This window comes from Macaca fascicularis, chromosome 14, assembly GCF_037993035.2.
Source record: "Macaca fascicularis isolate 582-1 chromosome 14, T2T-MFA8v1.1".
NCBI lineage: Eukaryota > Metazoa > Chordata > Mammalia > Primates > Cercopithecidae > Macaca > Macaca fascicularis.
Window position 1 is genome coordinate 119,834,960 of NC_088388.1, and position 18,584 is coordinate 119,853,543.

Below are 18,584 nucleotides of genomic sequence, written 5' to 3' on the forward strand. Positions count from 1 at the left end.
GTGCATGGACTATACCTCTTTTGAATAATAACCCAATAATCATCTCCTTTAGGAAATAAGAAAAATAAATCAGCTGTCTTCTTCCAGGCAGTGCTCACCAACTCGATTCATTTCTGTTGACATCATATGCCCTGCCTCCTTTCTCTTCCCCCACTAAGCTGAAAGCTCTTTTAGAAGAAAGATGCCTGGTCTCTCCCATGTCACAGCAGGACTGGGGTTGGGGGCCAAGACTCCAGGGAGTGCCCGGGCAATGATGACTTCCTTGTCTTTTCCTACATAGGTGGGCATTCACGCTGATCATCATCTCATCCTACACGGCCAACCTGGCAGCCTTCCTGACCGTGCAGCGCATGGATGTGCCCATTGAGTCAGTGGATGACCTGGCTGACCAGACCGCCATTGAGTATGGCACAATTCACGGAGGCTCCAGCATGACCTTCTTCCAAGTAAACCCCATTTGGTTGCTCATCAACATCGGGAACTGGGCAGAATAAAGTTGAGATGTTTGTCTGCTGGAGATAAAAATATCTCTCGTCATCTCATTATCTCTTTTGAACATATAGTTTGGAAGTCCACATGGGGTTCATTTATCTGTTGCTCCACAAAATACACCTGGAATGAGGTCCCAAAAGAACTTTGTGTTAATATCAGCCGGTGCCAGAGTGGTGATACTTGAGATGATTTTAGGTCTAATGTGGTGGAACTATTTTTTCGTTGCCATAGTTTCATATTTATATTAATGGCCATTAGAAAAAAAGTATATATATGCAGTGAATCAAACTTGTAGTTTTATTTGTATTACTGCATAGAATGGGGTTAACGTATACATTTACATTTTAACAAGTGATTTAAATCGTGTAGGTAGTATTTAGAGCAAGATTCATACACGAGTGACTGAAGTTTGAGGAACACCAGCTTAAGACAAACTGGCTTCATTGATTCCAGACTTGATAGGTATCAGATAGGGACCTGTTGTCTTCTTTGAGTTTCCCTTGCAAGGCTCAGGAGAAAGCCCTGCCACAGCGATGTGTTTGCTGTCAGCAAACTGATTGATCGCCAAGACTGACAGCCAGACCAGATGGAATAGTGGTTTTCATGTGCCTCAAGCTCTCTTGGGAAGCAGGTTTCCCCTGGAGTTAAAAGGTGTCTAACCAACCTAATATCCAAGAAGTTCATTTTCACATGAAACAAGTCCAATGCCTTCAGCTTTCTGTTTTCCAGGCAAGTCTCAGTGCCTACTGGCACAGAGAGCAGTGAAGTCATCGTGCAAACACAGGGTTTGGATAGACCCCCAGAGTTCTCTGACTTGTTATTATTTGTAACACAGCAGCCAGCTTCGTATATGTGATTGATCAACTGGTTTAGGGTGGATAGAAAATAGTGAAACTGCTTCTTCAAATGGTATTTCTGTATAGTCCTAAATGAACCTAAGTTCACTGCCCCAAATTGAGGGACAATGAAGGTACCCAACCAGAATTTCAGTTCTACCGGAAAATGGAGGTTGGCAGTAGAAGAGCTCTTGAGGGTAGATGAGGCAAAACCAATGACCAAATCAGGGCCCTAGTGCCCTGTTGCTTCCTCGTCTTTCTGTAAAAGGTATCAAAGGCACACCCCCCTCCCCTGCCGTTACACAGTGACAGTGAACATCTTGTGTTGAGACACAGAAAGGGAAAAGGTTCTTGTCTGTGATTGGCGGGTAGAGGAAGGGCCAGCATCTTAAGGTGCACTTTGATTCCCTCTCTTTTTAAATCAACGTTTCCTTCCTCTTTTCCCAATCCTGCTTCCTTTTGTTCTTTTCCCAGAATTCCCGCTACCAGACCTACCAACGCATGTGGAATTACATGTATTCCAAGCAGCCCAGCGTGTTCGTGAAGAGCACAGAGGAGGGAATCGCCAGGGTGTTGAATTCCAACTACGCCTTCCTCCTGGAATCCACCATGAACGAGTACTATCGGCAGCGAAACTGCAACCTCACTCAGATTGGGGGCCTGCTGGACACCAAGGGCTATGGGATTGGCATGCCAGTCGGTATGCGGGAGAGGAACAGCCTCTTTGGGTAGCTTTGTCCAGACAGGGTCAGGGTAGATCAAACCACTGAAAGCAGCATTGAATCCAGTAACCCCTGTTGCTAGAACCAGTTTAACAGTGACTTTAGATGGGCATTCTAAAGTTGTTGTTTTTTTTTTTTTTTAAAGCAAACACACATATTTCTTTTACTCAACAACCAGTGCTCAATCCTTGATTATTAAAGAGTTAGTTGATTAGCTACTGATTGATTAACTGACTAATTTAAAGGGCTAATACTAATTATTAAAGAGCATTGATGCCTTTGGTGTGTATTTAGGCCTTTTGTTCCTCTTCTTGCTTGCTACCCCTTGGCCATTTCTCTGTTGATTGCTATCTCTACTAGCAGTGGAAAGAAGGATGAGATGGTGAAATTCAAATCAGTTAATTTTGCTATTTGTTAGCGTCACCAGTGAAAAGTTTACTTCTAAAGGGGACGGCCATGATTAGATGAAATGGCTTTTAAATTATTTGTGGATTTCACTGATCCATCTACAGTAGGTTGGTGTGGGTCATTGAGAAGGGGCGGGAATGCTCTGGTGTTTGGCCTGCTGACTGGGTGTCACCCCGTCTCATTCTATGAATAGGAGGGTAGAGATGTTTGGCTTCCAGAAAGGTATCCTGGCTGTGCTTTTTAAAAGGACATTCACACTTTGGACTTTGAGCCTTCACCTGCTAACAGAACCTCCCCAAGAAGATGAGGAGAGGACATGTTTGGCTGCTGTGGTGATTGTGAAGGGGATCTGTATGTTTCCCCAGCCCCTTCTGACATGCACCCTTCCCCCTCCACACACCCCATAGAGAGCCCGTGCTGTAGAGGGTTGTTCTTGCATGAGGGTGTTCTTGTACAAGGCAACAGGGGAAGAAGCAGGAATCAAGGCCATCAGTCTCTGGGAGAAAATTGGCATACGGTATGCTCATCTTTGTATTTACAGTACACATCCCTGTTGTTGATCTTTACCTTAGCTCAAAACTCTGTAAATTGCAGGATTCACTCACACCTGTGGAGTGTAAAGAGCACAGGCTTGGAGTCAGGCAGACCCCGGGACGTGTTCTAGTTACTGGCTGTGGTACCTTAGATGCATTCTTTAGCCTCAGTTATCTAATTCATAAAATTAGGTTTCTAATACCTACCATATGGGGTTGGGAGGATTAAACCTGATAATCTAGTTAGGTGCCTTACCTTAGTGTCTCACACTGAGCCTGCCTTGGGGGATATTAGTGTCCTTCTCATCTCTTCTATGGTTTCCTATGTTATTACACACACACACACACACACACATATATATATATATATATGTTTATTTATTTATTTATTTTGAGACAGAGTCTCACTCTGTCACCTAGGCTGGAGTACAGTGGCACTATCTAGGCTCACTGCAGCCTCTGCCTCCCAGTTCAAGTGATTCTTGTACCTCAGCCTCCCGAATAGCTGGGACCACAGGCGTGTGCTACCATGGCCAGCTAATTTTTGTATTTTTAGTAGAGATGGGGTTTCACCATGCTGGCCAGGCTGGTCTTGAACTCCTGACCTCAGGTGATCTGCCCACCTCAGCCTCCCAAAGTGCTGGGATTACAGGCATGAGCCACCACTATTTGACAAAAGCACATGACTTAAATTCTGATCAGAAACCAAGAAAATGAACATAGGTAATAATATGGTTCATCCCTGAACTCTGTACATTATGGCACTAGGAGTTCTGTGAACTGTGAACTGGAGGCTTCACTCCGGGTACTTATAAACCTCCACACCCTCTATATGCCATTATATTTCACTGGTGTCCACTAATAATACAGATTATGGACCCCTTTGAGAGATATACTCACTGACATTTTGTTTCAAGATGATAGTGTGAACTGCAAAATGAACTTAAGGCACACCTTGATGATACTCTAGCAATTTAACACATTTTACCTAAATTTCAAATGCTTCCAAAGTTTTCGTGGAGCAAAACAATGGAGAGTTGGGGTAAGACAGACCACAACTCTAGAAATTTTCATCAATAACCAAGGAAAAGTGAAAGGAAATGCGTTTGCTGTATATCTGACATGACACTGTTTTCACATTTTATCTCACTTCATAGACCCCTGCAAGATGTATGTGGTTATTCCCATCCTGTAGAGGACAGAACTCAGATTCAGAGCTGACAGATTACTTGTCCAAGGTCACAGAATAGGTAGAGAAGCTGGGTTTGAGCCTAGGATGCTTGTCTCCAGTCCAGTAATTCATTTACCAGACCATGTTGCCAATGGGTCCTATCAGCTAGAAAGGACAGGATAGGTGGGAAGGTCTACTCGGAGCTAGCCCAGCTTCCCACATGAAGCTGGAAAGAACATTACACAGTTCATTGATGAGCCAGGATTTAGGTCCAGCTGGGGGTATGCCCAGGAAATACAAGCATGTATATCATTCTTAAGTGGAATGTAAGAGCCTAACTATGGAATAAGCAATGTGGTTGGACCCAGGAAAATTAAGAGAAACAAAACAAGGAACAAGATGGAAAATTAATCAGGTGGCTTAGGAACTAAGTAGGCAACCAACGAGTAAGCAGAATAGGCCTTTCATGTGGCCCCTGATGTGTTAGGAGGTTGGGTTGAACATGCCTTCAAACTGCTTGAACTGCCTTGCTGGGCTAGACCATTCTCTCTAAACCTGGAATGTTCATTAGCCTCACCACCTAACAACCTCTGTTAGACAACTCGTTCATGTGTCCATTCACTGCAGATGTGTAATAAGTACTTACTGTATTTGAAGCTCTGCTGGTGTTTGCCCAAATCACTTGCACACATTCAGTGCTGCAGGCTTGGGGTTCGGGTCCAACTATGTGTAAGATGTGTAATAAGTACTTACTCTACATGAAGCTCGTTGGTGTTTGCCCAAATCACATGCACACATCCAGTGCTACAGGCTTGGGTTTGGGTGTCCAAGCAGAGTTGTATCTATAGTAGGGAAGGTTCTACCGTGGAGCCGTGGGCTGTCACGGTTGGAAGAGATCTGGGAGATGTTCTGGTTCCTTGCCTCTTAAAGTGTGGTCCATGGCCCAGCAGCATGGACATCACCTAGGGGCTTGTTGGAAATGCAGACTCTCAGGCCCCACCCCAGGCCTACTGAATCAGATTCTGCAGTTCAGCAAAATCCCCAGGTGATTGCAATGCACGTGAAAATTTCAGAAGCACTCATCTGTTTGTTCCAAGCTCTGCCTGATCCTTCAGAGTAGCCTTTCTCCTCTGGGGCATCTGTCCACATCCAGCCTTCATAGAGTTTGGGCAAGGAAACTGGGCAGCTTAGTTGTTTTCCAGCCTCTTGGCAGCTTTTTCTTAATAATCTCAGGCCTCAGCCTGTGCTGAGACATTGAGCTTTCCATGGTTTGATTTAAGCCTGTTTTTGTGATTAAACCTAAATTCTAGAACCAAAGCTCCTTGGCAAAATTGCATTAGAAAAATTAAAAAAGAATAGTACTGAACAGAAAAAAAAACCTTCTTTTGAGGAGGGAAGGAGGAGTGGGAGAAACAGGGTGATGGACAGGCCAGTGGGTTCTCGTGCGCTCAGAAGGCAGCGCTGAGGATGGGGAACACCTGGTGACCTGATTCTCACACTCTGGTGTGGCTCTTCTCTCACTGATTGGTTACTTCTCTGGATAAACAGTTGTCAGGTGTAACGTAGTGAGAGTTACAAGTGCCTAAGAAATTGATTCACTTATTTATTTTTGAAACGGAGTCTCACATTCTGTTGCCCAGGCTGGAGTGCAGTGGTGTGATCACTGCCCCTGTCTCCCAGGTTCAAGTGATTCTTCTGTCTCAGCCTCCTGGGTAGCTGGGACTACAGGTGCACACCACCACACCCAGCTAATTCTTGTATTTTACTAGAGATGGGGTTTCACCATATTGGCCAGGTTGGTCTTGAATTCCTGGCCTCAAGTGATCCGCCCTCCCAAAGTGATCTCGGCCTCCCAAAGTGCTGAGAATGAGCACTTTCTCATTCTCATTCTCTGTGCTTTTTAAAAGGACATTCACACTTTGGACTTTGAGCCTTCAGAGTGGCATGAGTCACCGTGACTGGCCATGAGAAATTAATTTAAATAAAGTAGAAATTGGACACACCTAAGAGGTTTGTGTCACAGAAGCACAAACTCTGGCCTCCTGGAGGTGGATTGGATACTTTGCAGCCAGTGTCCTGGGTGTTGGTGGGCAGGTTGTTTAACCAGAATAGACCATCTTTTTAATTTAGAAAGTGGTGGTGTCCGGCTGGGGAGGTGGATGGTACGACTGCCTGGAAAGCCTTTCCTTGACCTATCTTGGGGTGTTGGGCCATGGGCTGGATGCGCCAGTCAGCATGGAGAGAAGGGAAGTAGAAAAACCTGAGAACCCTGTGTGAAGCCAGAACGCCGCACTCTTCCGGGGAAGTAGAGAGCAGTGGCCCCAGGGGCTCGCCCCATCCGCTGCATCTGTCTGTCCCCTCTCGAGGTGAAAGCAGGCAGGGTGGCCAGGAGGTGTGCCGGGAAGGGGAGCAGAGTGACCCCTAACAGGGCATTCACAACCTGTGTCCTGGGCTCTCCTGTGACCCCCGCAGGCTCGGTTTTCCGGGACGAGTTTGATCTGGCCATTCTCCAGCTGCAGGAGAACAACCGCCTGGAGATCCTGAAGCGCAAATGGTGGGAAGGAGGGAAGTGCCCCAAGGAGGAAGATCACAGAGCTAAAGGTAAGGACGTTCAGGGCCATCCTCCTCCTGCCCTAGAGGACCAAAGTAGCTTGTTTCTCATGTTCAAATTCCAGGTACACATAATGACTTCTAGGACCCATCGCGAACCGCCTTGGAAGGAACCTAGGTATAAGCTGGGCTGGCAGGGGGTCAGGTCTGTCCCAGGGTCTTGTGTATCACGGGCACCCAGTGTCCACCTGGCTTCCAAGTCCTAGAGACTCTGCCTCCATGGTGTTTCTTGAACCCAGCTGCCTCTGACCCCTAGCACCACGGCTTCTACCCTGGCCCGTGCTGCATTGTCTCACACCTGTGTAATTACAACCGCCTGGTTTTAGTTTCCCATTCTTGCGTCTCTACAATATATTCTCCACTACTAGCTAGAGTGATCCTTTTTAAAAATGCAAATTCGATGTCAGGATTCCCCTGCACAAACCTTCCAACGGTTTCCCATCCCACTGGGAATAAAATTCAGGGCCCTATATGATCTGTTCCCCTTCAACCTTCCTCTCTTCTCTCTGGTCCCCAAGCCTCCCATCTGGCTCTTCCACCCCAGGGCCTGTGCACCTGCTCCCTCCTCCTGGCCTCTCTTTGAAGAGCTCTTCACTCCTACCCTACACATGTCTCTCCATCACCTTAACCCCACCTTATTTCCCTTCTCCGACCTCATCGCTACCTGATATTATATTTCTTATGTATTTGTTTACTTTCCACTTTCTCTACTAGAATGTAAGCTTCATGAGGGCAGGGTTGGTCATCACAGGGCTGCCCACAGAGCTGGACATGTGGATATTTTATCAAATGAATGAGCGAATGTTAAATTTGGCTAAATAGAAAGCAGTCCCTGACTAAGATGTTTGGTTAAGGAGTGTTGAGGGTGCCTGAGCACCCAGGATTTTCTGTAGGGGAACACTTACCCTAGTTTGCCCAGGATGGTATAGTCTTGTTTCTATCTGTTGTAGATCAGTTAATGCCTATTAATTATTTCTAGACAGCTTTCATTCTCAAAGTGGCCTGGTTTAGACAATAAATCATATGGTCACATACCATATCTACTACTCCATCTACTGCAGCCTTGTTAAATATGCAACAGATTTACCTGTCCATGCTCTGCCTGAGGAAGACAGCTGAGGAACAGAATGAAGGATATCATGTGCTTGTCTTTTCTGCTCAGCATGAATGATTGTCCCTAATGAGACAGCGAATGAATAACTATGTGATTCTCAGTGTCTAAACGTGGATCTCTATCTTGCAAGAAGAGGTCTCAACAATATGGATATATGGAGCAATTATTTTTTATAATTTAAAGGAAATGCTGCTCTCAGAGGAACTGAGTGAGGCCACACACTTCTTGGCTCTTCATTCCCCAAAGGCCAGATCTGACCATGGGGAAAGCAGTGGACATGAATGGACACAGGGCATGGGCAGACCTCATTTCAGTCCCGTCTCCACCGACCGCGAGTCTGTGAGTTTCAGCACATTAGTTAACAGCGCTGAGCCCTCATTCCTTTATCTGTAAAATGAGTTCAGTAAGTAACACACGGTAGGGCTGCTGTGAAGGGAGAGTGAAAAAGCACAGAGCTTGGCTCCTCCCCGGGCCCAGTGTATCGTAGCTGTCACTGATCTGCATCCTAGCACTGTACTCGGCTGCTCTCTGAACTTCCGGGCTGTCTGATTCCATCAGCTGCCTGCAGGGGAGTTATTTTCAAGGGTCAGCCGGATATTCCATCAATAGGGATGTGCTGAGTGACAGTGAGGTGTCCTAGCACATCACTTCACACGCCTGGGAGTAAGAAAGCTCTGCAGACTTACCAGCAAGCGTCTTAAAGTGACTTCTGGAAACAAAATTAACTTACTGGAAGCGGTCAGCACACAATTACTGACACTTGCCAAATTACAGTTAAATGCTAGGGGGTGAAGTGCGGAGATTACTTCTGCTTGTTCAGAGTAATAGAAAATGGGGGATATGCAGAAAAAAGTGTCAAGACACTTCTGTGGATTGGATAGAATGAACTAGATTTTGAAGATGCCCAGGACCTCAATAGGGCAACAGTGTAGGAGGAGGGCATTGCAGGCAGATAAGCACCTTGAAGACGGGTGTGGAGCGGAAGTCAGCGCAGTGGGCAGGGCTGTGTGCAGGGGCTGTGGGTGGTCCAGATGGAACAGAGAAGAATTCGCATTTGGGGAGTTGGATTGTGTAATCGGTTTGTACTAGGGAAGGTGTGGGTAGCAAAATGCTCCTCCACTCCCTCTCCGAAAAAAAGAGATGGATTGGAAACATGTGGCTGGACCTGGAATAGCTAAAATAAAATTGGATTATTGTCAGCATATGTTAATGTTGCTCTGTGATAACAGTGAGCTAAAGGATGGCAGGAAAGAGGGCCATCTCACCTCCGTCTGCAGGGAAACAGTAGTAGTGGTGTGCTCTGCAGCTGTCTAACGTGGAAATGGGGAGGTGAACCTGGGGCCCACAGCAGAGGACCTTCTGCTAATCGATCCTTCCTCTGATTGATAGATGAAATAGAAGAAATGTCTAGGTATCTGTCTTCCTAGAAACCCTTGATCTCCCTCTCCCCTCACCACAGTGGGTTGGGGGCCTTCTGTGACTTTGGACAGAGCCCTCAACACACTATGCTGCAATCTTGGTCTCCTCTGCTCAGTTGCTGGCACCTTAGACCCAGACTCAGTCTCATTTGCTTCTGTGGTCCTAGCCTCCCCAACAGAGCCAGGCACATAGTAGTTACCCAGTGTTTGTGGGATGTGTGATGAAAACTGCCGCTAGCTGTCGGAAGCTACCAATTGTTGTGTTCTCCTGGGTCATGCTAACGTGACTCATGAGACTGTGCTTGAAGTTACTTTCCCCAATAGCCCTCGCACCAGGAGCTGTCCGCTCACAGTCAGTTGTTCCTGCCTCTGAACAGCTGACCGAAGGCATATGGTGGTGCAGAGGTGCTGGAGAAGAGAGAGGCCTGAACGAGCAATTAGGGCACAATGAGAGGTTTGAATAGTGTCCCCAAGCTGCGAATGTGCGCATCCATCCCTTCTTCCTCAGGCTGAAGGGCTCTTCAAAAATCAACATTTAAGACATTTATTTTCTGTCTGTTGACATTTTTCCCCCCTATAGACAATAAGCAACTCAAGGACAGGGACTGTGTCTTATTAATTTTTGTGTCCTGATGCCCAGAACATCACCTGCCATCAGTGTTTGATGAAACAATGAACAATTCATTTACAATCGATAAATGAATAGGTGAATGAGCAAGCATCTCAAAGTCCTCCTGACTTTGGAGAAGGAAAAGTCTGGAAAGCCTTATCTTATGATTGTTTCCTCTGAAACGGGAGCCCAGCACCCCAAATGTTGGCATGGAAAGTATTCATGTAGCTCTCATTGCTGCCAACAAACAGCGTGGTAAACTGCTGTGTACCAGGCACTGTGCGGGGCTCTGAAATTACCAAAAGGAACACAACCTGCCCTTGCCCTTAAGAGGCTTAGAAGCTAGAGAGAGGCACAGATCGTTGCTGTAATGGTTGCAGTGTGGGAGAGTTTTAATAGTGGTATAAAGAGAATGTCTGGAAGCCCAGAAGAGGAAGTGATGAATTCTGCGGAATGGTCAGGGAAGGTTTAAGGGCACATGGCCCGGACCTGGAAGCATCCCGTAGGAATGGCTGCTTTAGGACTGCTGTGAGGCACAGGTGTTATGCTGAGAACTCGGTCTGAAAAGGTAGGATGAGGTTGGACTTAAGAGAGAGTTGAAAACTGGGTAAAGGTATTTGGACTGCAACCAGTCTGTCTCACGCATTTTCACAGGAGGAACCAAAAGCAGAGGAGACCAAATGGGAACTGCTGGGGATCTAGGACATTGTCTAAAGCAGCCTACTTGTTCGGAATTTCCTGAAAATCTTCTGTTTTGTCCTAAAAATACGTGTGAATTTTGCATCTTACTCTGTAATATAGGCATGTTTATTTAATGTAAGAATGTTTTTTCCCACCCAAGCCGTAAGTAAAATCAGTGTCCCAGGAAGATGTCCTAACAGCATGCCACAGCTTTGCCAGACTCCTTGGCACAGCAACAGTGCCCTGGACTGGGTTTGGGAGAATTGGCAGTAGCCATCAAAGGTTCTGGGGTGAGATGTGGCACACAGAAAGCAGGTGTGGTGGGACGGAATTCTGAGCTCTTGGTGGCATTCATGGTCCCAGGGGATAGTTATTGCCTCGGGAGAAACCAAGTCAAATTACTGGCTTTAAGTTCCAAAATAAGTTCTTAAAGCTCACAGCAGACATAATGTCCTTGGAGAGCGAGGTTTTTGATTTGCTAGAGAAGTATTTTGGAATACAGAAGGTTAATTCCTAATAGAATCTGGGCAAAAAGTTGATGCTAGAAGTAGGAGTAAAAAAAAAAAAAAAAAAAAATTAGAAATAGAAAAACCAGGCCACCAACTCTGCAAATCAGATAAAAGGATGCCCTGGCCAGGACAGGAGCTTCTGAGCAGGAAGTGACGTGTAAAAATGTGCTTGGTCCTTGCCCTCCTGGGAGCCGGCAAGTGGCAGATAGCACTCCCAGAATTAGCTGGGTATTCCAAGCGTTCTAAAGAGATTTTTACTTGTGCAGGGGCTGTGGGTGTACATGTGGAGCAGAGAAGAATTCGCATCTGGGGAGTTTGGCTGTGTAATGAGTTTGTACTGTGGCATGACGCATATTTCTGGAGTTTAGCAAACCCCAGAAATATGTGCCATGCCTCAGTGAAGTGGGGGACGTAAGAGGTGGCACATAGGGACCCACAGCAGAGGGCCCAGTGAAAGGCCTGAGTTTTCCTTAACTCCAGACAAAGATATTGGAAATCTAAGTGGACTACAGCATAAGACCAGACACCTATCCCCACCCCAATACAATGACACAACCACAAACCTGAAATACATCCCGGAAAGAAGGGGGAATGGAGAAGACACTGGATTTAAGCGAATTTAAACATGAAATGACTGAAAAGTCTCTATGTTTTTGCCCATGTGGTGGAAATGGAAGTTGGAGGTGGAATAGAAATACAAAGTTATAATTGTTGCAGTTGTTGGCCTTGGAAACAGTTCCGCATCCACAATAGATTAGATGGTTCCACAGTTTTGGAAGACTGCGCTGACAGTGGAGTTCAGGGTGGAGGGAGAGGGGAGGCAGAGAGGGAGATCAGGCTTCCAGGAAAGATGGAAAGAAGTGAACAGGAGGCCTCTCTCCACTGCACTTTGGGACCAAATGTTCCCTGGCATGAAGAAGAGAACTGAACAGATGAAAGGGAAAATAAACAGTGGAAGTCATCCTGCCCAGGTCCCAAATGCATCCGAAGATTTCTGGGTGCTATCAGCCAGCCAGTGTTAACTTGTCTCTCTACGGTCATCCTTTGGAACAAGAGGGTGAGCTGTATTAATAAGAGGCAATGTTTCAGAGTGGGGCTGTGTGGGAGATGCTATGCAAATCACTCTGAAAGCCAGGACTTCAGCTACTGTCCCAGCCATAGCTGCTAGTGCCAGTTTAATGTGGTGGCCCCATTTGTGCCATGGCTGGAGCCCAAGCAAACATTACTCAGAGAGGCTAAGAGGCTTCTTGGCCAAGCGAAACTGCATGTGACTTCTTCCAAACCAAGCAAGAGCCACTAGCCTGAAACGGAAGGTGCCATTGCTTGATCGATCTCTCTCGTAAATTAGCTGTCAAACTTACTGTGCTGTGTCATTCATTGTCCAAGGGATTTGGAAAAACAGGACCAACATGACCCAAACATCTCTTCCATTAAATCATTTTTTTTTTTTTTTTAAAGACAGATTCTCATCCTGTCACCCAGGCTGGAGTGCAGTGGTGCTATCTTGACTCCCTGCAACCTCCAGCTCCTGGGTTCAAGCAATTCTCCTGCCTCAGCTTCCTGAGTAGCTGGGATTACAGGTGCTTGCCACCACGCCCAGTTAATTTTTGTATTTTTAGTAGAGATGGGATATAACCATGTTGGCCAGGCTGGTCTCTAACTCCTGACCTCAAGTGATCTGCCCCCCTCGGCCTCCTAAAGTGCTGGGATTACAGGCGTGAGCCACCGCACCCGGGCTTTACGTCTTTAAGTGTTCACCAAGAATTGAGACCTAGGAACATTGTTTTTCTTGTGTCTCAGGCTGAACAGAGGGCAGTAGCTTTCACCTGCTTTCCCAAGCAGCTCCTAGGTGATCTTTCTTTTTTAGAATTTCAATCAGTTGGCTTTCACGTGTGCTTAAAGGAAGGAGAGAAATATGGAATGGGCAGAGAGGGATAGAGGTGAAAGGAACTATGAGTGGGTCTGTTTTTCGGAGACCTCTGAAACTGAGAGTGGCTGCAGTTTTAATTAGAATGTACCAGACGACGCGCCAGTGCCTAACATAATCCTTTTCTACTTTGTTATCCTATTAAAATGCGAGAAATTTCAAAGAAAAGGAACTGGTGCTTACCCCACTTCTAATCCAATATTACAGCTCAAACATTACTGCCAAATCCAGAGAAGAATCCTAACATTGTGATAATGCCACCAATCCCGAGTCTTTGTGCCAGGTCTTGCTTGCCTCTGGTAAGAGCCACAACATTACCCCTTAGCTTCCTCGCCCCCTCTGACTCTCCCTGCCCGTAGCTGGGTGACTGTCCACCTCCCTACCTCGCTAAAAAAATGAAACAGCAGATCCTGTGGAAAACTGGAGATTACAAAAAGGAACAGGCTCCATTCCAAGCTGTTTCATTTTCTTCTGCCTTTTCTTTTCAAAAAACATTTATTTATTTATTTTCTCACTTAGCTGCTATAAAAAGAAATATCGCTAGCCACTCACAGATGCCGGCATCCCAATTCAAGGAGATTGGATTACTGAAGTCTTTGCAGAACAATTGCTAGACAAAAAGGTGGTTGGTGAACTCCAAGGAAATTAAATACCTTTATCTTGAAAAACACGAGCTCACAGTCGGGCTTCAAAGGAACATAAATACACCACCAGGCTGTGAAAATCAGGGTTCCCTTTCAAAAATGGAAAAGAGGCCAGTGGCATTGACTCACAGAACCCTTAGAAAACAGGAAGTTTGCTGTCTGGCACGGTGGGAATGGAAGTGTGAGACATCTCAGCAAGAGTGGGGGTGAGTGATGGGGGTGGAAGGGGCCCCGGGGATGCTTCCCTCTCTCTTTCTTCTCATGGGGTCCAGCGTAGTTATCCTGGTTCTCTGGTTTCTCTGGAGAGAGCCAGGGCTGGAAACCTGAATGTGGGAATTTAGATAGTGTTTCAGAGAGATGCCGTGGAGGAAGCCTCTCTCTGATCAAATTAGATCTATTTTTGAGAGAGAGAAACTCCAGAGGGATTTCCAGAAACCATGATCACAGCAGAGGCAAAGGGTGGCCCCATGAGTCTGCAACAAAGCAGGTCGAATTGTTAAGACTTCAGCTCACTGTTGTCTGGAAACTGGGCCGAGATTAAGCCAACAAATCATCGATTCAAACATGTGATGTCATGTTCTGAAGGACAGAAGGGGATTTTATAAGCTGAGCTGTAGCTCACACATAGACCCCCTTACCCCTGCCCTGTGTCCCTCTAGAGGTTCCCAGGAATGTGTTCAGTCATTAGGATGCCAGGTTGAGTTCTGTCATCGCCCCGCTGCAGCGTGAGTGGATGCCGAGTGACTGGGAGAGGTGGTGTGGAATTGGCCGGCAGGGGGGCCTGGCTTCAGTTTAGATTCGGGCACTTCCACTTGTCAGCCGTGGAACCTTGGGCAAGTTACCTAACTCCTCTGTACCTTGGTTTCCGTGTCAGGAAAATGCAGGTAAGCGTAGTGCCCATTTCACAGGGTAACTGTAAGGATTGAGTTAAAACATTTAGCAGGCTAACTTTGCTCGTAGTAAACACTCATAAAGGTCAGCTTTACATATATACAGAGCGTTAGCTTTGGAATCAAACTGATCTAGAATTTACATTAGTTATGAAAACATGGACAACTTAAGTTCTCTGAATTTCTGTTTCTTTAACTATAAAGTGGGGACAATGGGCCTTCTCTATGGTGTTTTTAATGATAATTGAATGAGATAGCAAATGAAAAATGAGGTACTTGAGCTCATATTTTGATGGATTATAAGCACCCTCCCATAGCTTGTGTTTTGATAAATTGCAAAATTTATCAAATACCTCTCCCATCCCTCTTCGGGTTTGAGTCCCTTTTGCCTACTTTTCTCCCATTATTCTTTCCAGAATCTGCTAGGTCTAGTCACCAGATGCCTTGGTGAATGCAAGACGAAATGTCAAGCTTACCATTTCAACATGATGAATCACTTTGCATTTTCTGGGAAGGTCATGTAAGTCAGTTTATACCTGGGCACATGAAGTTGCTATTTACAATCCCTGGAGATCGGACTATTTGATATACTTGCATGGCTATAGGTGAATATAGTTCTGAAATAGAAAGTGCTTGAAAGCCTTATGGGTCCAAGAATTCATGTTCTTGTCCAGTGCTCTTGATGAGCCAATGTGGCACAGAGCTTTAGCACCTAGCATAGTGCCCAGCTCATGGAAGCTTCTCAGTCAAGATCTGTTGACCAAGGTCAAAGAGCAAATACATTGTCTCTTGCCGGGATCTCGTGGCACTAGTCAGTCCTCTCTCTGTGCGAGTGGACTCTCTGCACCTGCCTCCATGGCTTTTATGGTCTCTGCCTTTTTTCTCAGTCTTCCCTCACTGTTTGTTCAAAAGGAGCTTTTCCTCTGTATTTTAGTTGCAGATTTCCACAGTGCTTCGTGGAGATGTGTGAGGGTTTTACGGGCTAGGACACAAGTGTACCTGAATCCAAGAAGTGGTTATTAGCCAGACGGAACCAAAGGAAGAGCAAGTGGGTGGGTGGAGACTCACATCTCTTCACAGGTGCTCTCTTCCAGGGTGCCCTTCCCGTTCTTAGTTCAAGAGACAAAGAACATTATTCGTTTGCATTTGTGAACTATCATTTTGTGGGCAAAATATTTGTGGGCAATCTGCGGGTGACACCAAAGTTAGTATTTAGCCAACCAGGAGTTTGTGGGGAGAGCGTGATTCTATTTCAGTGACTGCAGCTGATTGCTGGGGCCTAGCTGAGGCTCAGACTCAAGTGTCAGGAGAAAGTCCCAGTTTGTAAAGCCATCTGCCTGCATGGCTTATGCGTGGTCCCATCTGAAGAAGGGAAGGAAAGAGATGACTAGATGGCTTCCCAATCCCCCTTGCCGGTGCTGAGGCATCTGTGAGTGCCACGTGGGCCTTGTAGGCTGGAGGGAGTTCACATCAAGGGCCCCTTCTGATGAATGTTGATGTGCTGTGGAAGGCATTTGACTTCTAGAGAATGACTGATGACAGTGTTAAATGGAACTGCTGTGCTCTCCGAACTCTCCCTTCCCACTCCCCACTCCATCTGTTTTTCAACTCTGACTCTGCCAGCAATCTATTCTTGCTTCCTCTTTCCAATAACTTCCTCAAGGCACAAATGGTATTCAAGCCTTGCTTCTGTGAGGAGGAGGCCACTCAGCCAGGAATCAGGACTCTGGAGCCAACACCCATGATTAACATGCTGGCCCTGAAATGCGAGAAGCTAGGAAAGAAAGACTATGGGGTGTTTCAGTGACTCATGGTTTCTGCCAGCCTCCTGTTAAACCTCAGCTCCCCCAAAAGCTTTCCCTGATCTAATAAAAATTGTTCCAGTGCAGACCACATGCCTGTTGATAACTGTCCCAATACCCCCACCCAACACAGGCAGTCCATGTTGTGAATTGCCCATGTCAATATTCAGTCCCCTTTAGCCACCACTCAGTACAGTCTGGGCCGTCTTCCTCTATGACCAGGCTGGAGCACTCAACCAGAGCTGTCACATTTTACCATTATTTCAAACCAAATTTAATTAGAAAGGAATACATATGGGTCCAGAGCTTTTGGTAATGCAGCCCTCTACATCTGGAATTCTTTGTCCTCTCTCTTTCTGCTCATTCTTTCCACAAACATTTACTGAGCTCCTATAATGGGCCAGGTACCATGACTGTGAGGTTGTAGAGTTGAGCAAGGCATGGTTCTTCCCCTCAAAGAACTCGCAGTGTAGTGGGAAATCCAGATATATAAACTAGTGTATTATTTTATGCATAATAGTGATAAACAAGGTATTATTAGTAAAACACAAAAGTAGTATCACTAAAAGTCAGGTAAGAGTAAAGAAGGCAGCCTGGAGGAAGTGACCTCTGAGCTAAGTCTTAAAGGAAAGGTTGAGTTTAGCCAGGTGTGTGTCTCGGGAGTAGGGGTAGGTTCCAGGCAGAGGAATTAACAGGAGCAAAGGTATGGAAGGTAGGAGCAACGATGCTGTGTGCTGGGAACTATAAACAATTCTGTGTTACTTGAGAATGTGTCACAGTTAGATTTTGCATTTCAGAAAGATCAGTGAGGCAACTGTGTAGTATGCAGAGTTGAGGAGGAAATGGCTACAGGGAGGGAAATAGTTTTAAAGGCTACTGCAATAGTCCAAGCAAGAGATGGTGGGTGCCTAAACTAGGGAAGTGGCAGGAGGAATAGAGAGAAGGGTAAGAAATTTAAAAATATTCAGGAGGCAAAATCAGCAGGATTTGGTAATAGCCAAGACATGGAGGAGGGATAGGAGACCAAAGGTAGGAAAATGAGAAGAAAATGTGCCCCAGGCCAATCAAAGGAGATTGAGGAGATCAGAAGAGAGTGATAAGAAATGGCTTTATAAAATGCCAAGACTGACACGTGACTGACGATTCAAATGCTAACAAAGGTCATGCAAGATTAGGACTAGAAAATTTCCATTAGGCTAGAAACAAAATGTTCATTGGTGACCATAGCAAGGGTGGTTTTAGTGGTGCAAGACAAAATTGCATGGGATGAAGATTGAATAGCAAGAACAAAAGAGTATTCAAAACAGAATTATTTTCTCCTTTAGATATCATAGACAGAGTTACTTGGAGCTTAAAAGCTTTTTGAGTGTCCAAATTATGTTTGAGGTCTGAAAAAAATTACTGGTTTCAGAATGCAAAAAGGAAACTGCAAAATTAAATTAAGACATGTTTAATTAAATATCTCCAAAATGTAACATTGTTTCAACTTCATTAATCTTTAAATTTAATGTTCATAAAAACTTCATTACATGTAGAAATAATTTATTGGTTATATTTTTAATTTTGCAACATTCTTTTGTATGTATGTGCAATGATTGCTGAGAAATCACAGCCAATTTTAAGTTAACTGTATCTTGCCACTCAGTAATATCAGAAGCAAAAATTTTTTAATGCATTTAACGTAAGATGTGGGTGCATTTTGTTCTACTTGCTTTTATGTGAGATGGGTCCTCCAAATGTAAGTGATTTTAAGGGCTTTTAGAAGGTCTTAAAATAGTTCTGATGTAGACAACTCTCAAAATCCTTGGCCATGGAAGGAGAGAGAAGTGTTGGATTAGACAGAGCTGGAGACAGTAAGGAGGATTTCTTTGTCTTTAAGGAGGGAGAGACATGAGTATGTGAATGTACTGAGGGAGAGAGCCAGTGGAGAGAAGATTGGAGGAGGACCAGGGAGGTGACTGATAGGGAGGCAGGGGGCACAGCTGGAACACAGGTAGCAGAAGAAGACCTAAAGGGGAAAGAAAACCACCTCTACAGAAACAAGAGGAATGTGAGACCCTCTGCAAAGGGGCCCTTATCCTATTTTCTTTTGTTTTTTGTTTTTGTTTTTGAGATGGAGTCTCACTCTGTTGCCCAGGCTGGAGTGCCAGGGCACGATCTCGGATCAAGTGGCAGCCTCCGCCTCCTGGGTTCAAGTGATTCTCCTATCTCAGCCTT

The 18,584-nt window shown here is 45.5% G+C and overlaps 1 protein-coding gene across 18 annotated transcripts in view; it reads left to right on the plus strand.

Moving 5' to 3' along the window:
• GRIK4 (glutamate ionotropic receptor kainate type subunit 4) overlaps window positions 1-18,584 on the plus strand; it is a 483,018-nt gene that overhangs the window by 455,237 nt on the left and 9,197 nt on the right. For 14 of the 18 annotated variants that reach the window (XM_074015465.1, XM_074015473.1, XM_045370902.3 and 11 more), the window contains 3 exons: window positions 281-446; window positions 1,803-2,028; window positions 6,635-6,763. In XM_074015465.1, the coding sequence (XP_073871566.1) occupies window positions 281-446; window positions 1,803-2,028; window positions 6,635-6,763 (521 nt within the window). The remainder of the gene's footprint in view (window positions 1-280; window positions 447-1,802; window positions 2,029-6,634; window positions 6,764-18,584) is intronic. The other 4 variants (XR_010581045.2, XR_012423807.1, XR_012423808.1 and 1 more) reach the window with 1 other exon arrangement.